This window comes from Macrotis lagotis, chromosome 5 (assembly GCF_037893015.1).
Source record: "Macrotis lagotis isolate mMagLag1 chromosome 5, bilby.v1.9.chrom.fasta, whole genome shotgun sequence".
Classification (NCBI taxonomy): Eukaryota; Metazoa; Chordata; class Mammalia; order Peramelemorphia; family Peramelidae; genus Macrotis; species Macrotis lagotis.
Window position 1 is genome coordinate 68,788,702 of NC_133662.1, and position 8,425 is coordinate 68,797,126.

Genomic DNA, 8,425 nt, shown 5'->3' on the forward strand with positions numbered 1-8,425 from the left:
AGTTTTAGAACCCCCCCCCTTTTCTATACTCAAGGTGCCCAGGTCTCTCATAATGTTCCCTTACTACCTAATGAACATTCAATGAGTCTCTCCTCTTTTCTACCCTTTAGGAGTACATGTCCCTCATACTGCTCCCTCACTAAATGAACATTCAATTTGTGTCTCCTCAGCACCCCAATTATAACCTTACACATTTAGAGTTAACTTTCTTTGTGGTTGTAGCCGTTTCCAAAATTACATATTCATTCTCTATAACATTTGGTCAAAACACTCTTTCCAGTACCTGATCTTAACTAAATGTTAAAAAAAGAAAAAGAAAAAGAAAAAGATCACAACCAACAAAAGGACATAATTTTTTTTTTTTGGTTTTTGCAAGGAAATGGAATTAAATGACTTGCCCAAGACCACACAGGGAGTAAGCATCAAGTATCTAAGGCCAGATTTAGACTCAGGTTCTCCTGACACCAGAGGCAATACTCTATCCACTGCTCTTCCTAACTGCTCCAAAACTTCATCTTTAATAGTAATATTTAGGAAGCATAAAGCAGTAAAGTTGAACTTTTCAGACAATTTAGTTGGGTTTCAATGAACTTTCCAATGCCTCCTATGGTTTATAGATCACTGAAAGATCAACCACAAAAAAAAAAAAAATCAGCAATCATTTACAGGTGACTGAAATGATTGTAGTACTCTTGAAAAAGTAAGAAATTCCAAAGCAGGGATCTTTAGGGAACAGAGAAAATAATGAGATGGATCTTTGACACGATGAGTTTGGGACAGTTGAAGGAAATCCACATCAAAATGTCCCATACTGGTTTCAATGCTAGACTTTTTTTGGAGGGGTGAAAAAGTGTTAAGGGACTTGCTTAGGGGTCACACAGGTAGCAAGTGTTAATAATTTATCTGAGGTAAGATTTGAACTCAGTTCCTACTAACTCCTGGGCAAGGTCTCTATCAATAATGCCACCTAACTGTCCTGTACAATGCTAAATTTCAAAGGAGAGATTCAGGCAGGAAATAGAATTGTGGGACTCATCCTCATAGGAAACATGAACCAAGACGTGAAATAATAAGGTCACTATGACTGAGCACATAAAGAGCATAAATGAAACCCTAAAATATAGTTTTGACATAAACATAAAAGAGCACAATGGGATGATGAAGACTTAGCAAGAGAAACTAAGATTTAGTACTCAAGTATGTGTTAAGATAACTAAGAAATTTCAATGTAAAAAGAATCCAGTGAGGAGATATTACCAAAGAAAAGAGAGTGCTCAACAGTGTCAAATACTACAAAGACATCAAGAGTTGACTAAATCTGGAGAAAAAGTCATTAGAAGTGCACTTTAGCAAAAAAAAAAAACCTTAAAAAAAAAAGAAGTGCACTTTAATAAATTATTGTTGTCTGGTTAAAGTGAGGATCAATTGTGATTATATATCATTAATTATTAGGGGAAAACTTATCAACAGAGCTTTATGACTTTGACCCAACTCCATTCAGCAGTTTATGAAAGAAATTATAAGAAACTTATGGCTGAAGTTATCAGGAATTAGAGTTTGAGGTAAGGTATATAATATGCAATAAGACCAAACAGCAAATGATTCAAGAGGAGAATTAAATAGTCAGTTAAACTGGTTAACTATAAGGGACATAAATAAAAAGGGAAAGATGTAAAATCAGATCAGTAATAATTATGAGGCAAACTGTTGAGTGATATAGGAACTGGAAGTCCCAAAAAATTAAAAAATAAACTTGAGAAGAATAATTTATGGAAAAAAGTGGACATTGTAAAAGAACTTTGGAAACATAGGTAATGGACTTGACAGGGAGGTCTTTATAATAAGAAAATAGACAATCCCTTTTCCTTGTCCAGTTCATAACTTCTTCTGTGCTTTATCATCATAATATATATGAAATCTCTCCTCTTATAATCTTAATATTTATACCTCTTGAAATCCTACTCAGTCCCAAGAATTTCCCTAAAAGTCAAACTCCATTAAGAATGATTCATGCCTTGATTTGACAGTCACAAATAAGCTCTGTCTCACATCTCTCTTAACTAGTTGATCTCCTCCTAAGCAGGTATCCCAGTTTTCTCTGTATTATAATTATTTGCATATATTTGTTATCCATCTAACAGAATAAAAATATATTGAGGTCTTTTACTGGAGATGATTCGTGTTCTTTAAACTATTCAGGTTTAGAATAGAGGCTTGCACAGAACAAGATCTCAATCAATGTATCAAATGTCATGGTTGAACCATTAATTGTAATTCCTTTGCTCCATGCCCAAAAATGAACTCTTTATGTATGACCTTGAAGACATAAACAATGGTTCCAAGGTGTATAATTTGGGGGGAAAATTCATGACATTATGAGTGTCTGAGTTTAGGAGTATTCTAAATAGGGCAAATTGAATGAAAATTCAAAGTGAGGTTTAAGGGTGAAGGGAACAATTTTTTCACTGTTCTAAAGCTGAAAAGAATTAACACAGAAGACAATGCTTTGTGAGTTATTTTCCATTTCAGGATAGATTTGCATTTACACACAGTTGGTCTTGATTGGTGGTGACCAAGAGAGAGCTTGAAATTAAAAAGACCTTGAGGAAGTCATATGCAACACTGTACACATGTACATGCAATTTCTAGTCTATTGGGCTGATAAGTTATCAAACTATTGCATACTGTGAATGAAGCCAGAACAGTGAATATCAGATAAAATTACTAGAGAATCGATGTCACTGTCAGTCTTGAGGAATGGGAAGACAAACATTTGTTTAAGAAGAGCAAAGAAATCTATAGGATCTTTCAAGACAGACTTGGAATCAGGAAAAGTGTTGTAACATTTTGATTTTGATACTCTGTATAACCACTGAAAAGTCATATAACATTTCAAAGTTTCACAATCTTGTGTATAAATTTCCAATAATACTACTAGAACTATGGATCCTGCTCAAAAGTTCCTAGATATAAAAGAGCCATAAAAGTCATCTACTTCAATGGTTCTTAATTGTACTGTGTTTCATGGACCTCTTTGGCAATATGATGAAACTATGGTCTCATTTCTGAGAATCATGTCTTTAAACATATAAAATAAAATACATAAGATTAAAATGAAAACCAACATTCATCAAAATATTTCAGGTTCATGGATATTAGATTAAAATCCTTAGAACTAGTTCTATCACTTAATTCTTAAAAATGAGAAATAGAGAAAAATGAGAAACAGATAGAGGTAGTCCAAGATCACAGAGTCTGAGCCAATAGAAATTGACCCACAAAATAATGAATGCTGTCATCACCTGGCATCTATTTCTTTTCTCTATGCAGAAAACACATGAAACATGGCCAATATCACTGTGATTACAAGATTCTTCCTCATGGGTTTTTCCAACACCTGGGAGCTACAGATTTTACATGCTACCATCTTCTTGCTGATCTACTTGGTGGCTCTAATGGGAAATCTGCTCATATTCACCCTCATCTCTCTCAATGGGAAATTTCACACTCCTATGTACTTCTTCCTAAAGAATTTGTCCTTTTTAGATCTTTGTCTTATTTCCATCACAGTCCCCAAATCAATTGCAAACTCCCTGAGTCACAGTTATTCCATATCTTTCTTGGGGTGTGTATCACAGCTCTTTTTAATGATGTTATTTGCAACATCAGAGCTTTTTCTTCTCACAGCAATGTCCTATGACCGGTATGTGGCCATCTGCCAGCCCCTACACTATGAAGTCATTATGAATAGTGAAACTTGTATGAAATTAGCAGCTGTTTCCTGGCTTGTTGGAGGTGTGTTTGGAGTCCTGTACTCAGCTACTATATTCACTTTGCCTTTTTGTGGCTCCAAGAAGATCCATCAGTTCTTCTGTGATGTCCCTTCCTTACTTAAGATCTCCTGCTCTGATTCATACCTTGCAGTTAATGTTACTATGGTTTTGGGAATAAGTTTAGTGATTTTCTGCACTATTTACATCACAGTTTCTTACAGTCACATTTTTTCAACTGTGCTAAAGATTCCATCCACAGAGGATCGATCAAAAGCCTTCTCCACTTGCTTACCCCACCTCATTGTTCTCATAATTTTTGTCACAACAGGTATCATTGCTTATCTAAAGCCACAGCAGGAATCTGACTCAGTTCTAGACCTGTTGCTGTCCATGTTCTATACAGTGGTGCCTCCAACCCTGAACCCTGTCATCTATAGTCTGAGGAACAAGGACATGAAGATTGCTCTGAGGAAGCTTATGACCTGGAAATACCTCTGAAAGGGATTAATACCAAAGTTTTTTCCATGATTATTTATATACATATATATATATATATATATGTGTGTGTGTGTGTGTGTGTATTCATGCTTATATACAGATAGACATGTATGTGTATTTATTTCATATGTGCATATATTTGTATGTATATGTGCATATGTTAGATAGATAGATAGATAGATAGATAGATCACTTCTCTTTATGTGATCATTGACTTAAATTCTTTGCTTATATGCCCCTGTCAAATTCATGAAAGACCTGAATCACAAAAATATGTTTTTCACAGGACATACACTTATTGCAGTCCTATAATGAAGAGACACCACTTTTCTTCAGAAAAATATAGATTTATTTGAAAATAATATATTTGAAACTCATCATATCAATTGTTTACTTAGAAAATGGATACATGGAATATTCTCTGACTTGAAAATAGTGAATGCATTTGAATCAGAATGCCATTAACTTGCTATGTAGCATCAAAAGTGCTTTGCATGTCCGTTTTGCAATTAGTTGGTTTCACAATCCAATGGTTGATTACCACAGTAAAAATAAAGTATTATTATCACCATTTTATATTTAAGAAAATTAAAATTTTTCAAGGTCTACAATAAGTATTAATATCATTATTCAAATGATTGATCTGTTTTCAGGTCAGATGTTTTCTATTACTCCATGCAGTCATTTCAGCAAACGGTTGACAAAACTGATAAGAGAATCTTCAAATACATTTTTTTCAAATAACTAATTTTCTTTCAGAAAAGTTATGCCCTCTTTATTTTACCTTCAAATTTAGAACACAAGAACTGAAACCTAGAATGGGGAGGGATACTCAATGTCATTCCCAGTTTAACTTGTACTCAAACTTTACTTCCATATAAAACACCTTCAATTAGTGATTATCCAAATTTCATGTGAGTATTTTCAGTGAGGGAACGTAGTTTCATGTCCTTTGCCCAAGACTAACTAGTTCATTACATGGGTGAACTGTGATCCTTCACTCTGAAAGTACCAGGAAAAAGTAAGGAGAGAAGGGAGCAGCAAGGGTGGGAAATGGAGTAGGGTAAAGAACACGAGCTGGGGAGGGGGGGGGACTCCCCTCCTCTCCCACTCTTTTACTCTAGTTCCAAGAAATAGGTCTAGTTTCTGTTCTGTAACATTTGTTCTTTTTAGTTTCAAATGCAATGTGTAATCACACTAGGACCTAAGAAACTGAGCCACAGTTGACCTTGGAGGCAGGATTGCAGATGACAAATTGTGGCTAGTCAACAAAGTAGAGAAGCCAAAGTTCCTGGGACTTGAACCTGCAGGGGCTTGTGAACTTGTAATTTAGGATTATCACTTACTAAGTAATAACCGAGTTAAGCTACAAATCCTACCCGTTGTTCAGAGACAAACATAACTAATTCTTTCCACTGACCAAGTCGAAAAAGGTGGGATTATGACTCCCACACATCGGTAAGTAAATTCATATATTTGTGATTGTGCCTTTTGAAATAAACATTTCTTTATAAAACTAATCCAGCTGTTAGAGGATAAAAGAAACTGGGGTATAAGGAATTACCACCCTCCTACTTGGAATATTACCAATTGCTGAGAGCCTAAATACCCTAAACATCTTAAGAGTAACAAAAAAACAGTGAAAGGAGGTGAAATGGAACATATGGAAATGGAACCTGGCCTTACAGGCAATGCAGATAGCTATTGCTATAGTTTTTTAAAATTTAAGAAAAACTTAGGGCAACAACATGAGGGATAGATTAAGTTGAGTTAGCTGTGAAATTTATTATTGATTATTGATAATAGTTAAATCTCACTAGTAGCAGCAGTAACCATTGTAACCAATTTTAAAGGCTAAGATTTAGAATTATTGTGTATAAGCCATTATAGCACTATACTTGATAAGACATTATTCATGTAATTTTGAGTGAAACTGCCTCTTGAAAGTGATAAAGAAGATGGAGAGAGGATGATGTTACCTAGTCAGGAGATGTTTTCCCTAGCACTGTGTTTCTTTGGAATAGGAGAGTATTGATTTGGAGACTTTCCAAAAGGTATTGAGACTAACACTATATTACTATGGACTCTGAAATACCTGTGTGGCAAATTGAGGCAATTATGGATTAATCACACTTTCAGTTTAATTGGCACCAATTGACAATTTATAATGAACTTATGTAACCAAGCTGTATAAAAGGATGCTTTGATTTTATGAGTGGGTCTTTGATCAGTAAGGGATCAGAGATCTCTACTGTTCATAATTGCTAGATATGACCCTGGGCTACTAGTTTAACCCTCTTCAGTTCCTCCATTTGCAAAATAATGTGGAAAAAGAATCAATAAACCACTCTAGTATTGCTGCCAAGAGGATCCCAAATAAGGCCAAGGTTGTCAAACATGAGAGGGGAAAAAAACAACAAAGCCTCAATTTACCTTAATCCCATGACTGCAACAAGATTTGAGGTAGATTAATTAAAGTGTTACTAATATAATTTAGAGGCGAAGCTGGAATCAAGATGGCAGAGTAAAGCTCCCAGAGTAAAATTACCCAAGTTACCCTCCAACAATTATAAAAATAAAGCCACTAAATCAAAAAGCAGCAGAACCAGCCTAAGATCAGGTGAAACAATTTTTCAACCCAAAATATCTTAGGAAGCTGACAGCAAATTCTAGAGTTCCAAGCTCAAGAAAAAAATATAGCAAGCAAGCAGGAAAAAAATCAAATATCATGAAGCCATTAGCCAAAATCATACAAGATTTAGAATAGCAGATTAAAGGAGGAGGTGGTTAGAAGCCAATCAAATTTTGAAGAGAGATGGGTGGGGCAGAGAGGGAGGGAGAGAGAGAGAAAATTGGATGGAAGGAAATAGTTACTAATCTTAACTGTTAATGTGAATAGAATAGTCTCACTCATAAAACGGAAGTGGATAGAAGAATGAATTACAAATGATAATTCAATAATAATTTCCTTGAAATAAATTTAAAATAGAAAGATACACTCAGATGAAGGGCAGGAACAGAATCTATTATAATTCAGATGAACTTCTAAAAAAAAGGCAGGGTTAGTAATCATGATCTTGGACAAAGCAAAAATTGATCCAATTTTAAAACATCAGAAAGAAAACTGCATTTTATTTTTAAAAAGTACCACAGACGATGCAATTAGATCAAGACTAAGCATATGTGCACCATAACATCTAAATTCTTAAAGGAAAGCTCAAATGACTTAAATAAAGAAATGGACATAAAACTCCACTAGTAGTTCAACATTACCCTCCCTGAACTAGAAAAAAATCTGGCCTTAAAAAAAAAAAAGCAAAAAAGGAGCTAAGGAGGTGAATAGAATTTTAGAAAAGTTGTATGTATGAAAGCTCTCTGGACAAAATTTAATAGAAATAAAAAGGAATATAATTTTCTCAGTTGTACATAATAACACCTTTATAAAAATTAACCATATATTGGAACATAAAAACCTCACTACCAAATGCAGAAAAGCAGAAACAATAAATGCAACAGTTTCAGATTGTAATACAATAAAAATTGCATTAAAGGTCCATGAAAAGAGATTATAATAAATTAGAAATTAAATAATCTAATCTTGAGGAATGAATGAGTCAAAGAACAAATCCTTGAAATAATAAATAATTTCACATTAAAGATGACACAAATGATGAGATGACATATCAAAATTTATGAAATTCAACTAAAACAGTCCTGAGGGAGAACAATTATATCCAAAAATGTTCACATCAACAAATATAAGAAAGAGAAGATCAATAAATTGGACATATAATTTTTTTAAAACTATAAAAAGAAAAAAAATTTAAATCTCCAATTAAATACCACATTTAAAATTCTGAAAATCAAAGGAGACTTTAAAATTGAAAGTAAGAAAAGATTGATGGACTAAATAAAAGTTGGTTCCAGCTTTATGAGAGGAAAACAATCAGATAGATAAACCATTTGTTAATTTGACTTAAAAAAAGAAAACCATATTACTCATGGCAAAAATAAAAATTACGAATTAAACACCAATGAAGAAGAAATTAAAGCAACTATTAGGATCTATTTTGCCCAATAATATGATAATAATTCTGACAATTCAGGTGAAAAGGATTAATATTATATATATATATGCATATATATATATACTG

The 8,425-nt window shown here is 33.6% G+C and overlaps 1 protein-coding gene across 1 annotated transcript; it reads left to right on the forward strand.

Moving 5' to 3' along the window:
- The first annotated feature begins 3,238 nt into the window (after nt 1-3,238).
- LOC141489753 (olfactory receptor 14A16-like) lies at nt 3,239-4,271 on the forward strand. The gene has a single exon (XM_074190203.1). It carries the CDS (start codon nt 3,345-3,347, stop codon nt 4,269-4,271), a length of 927 nt encoding a protein of 308 aa, XP_074046304.1. The 5' UTR covers nt 3,239-3,344.
- The last annotated feature ends 4,154 nt before the right edge of the window (nt 4,272-8,425 follow it).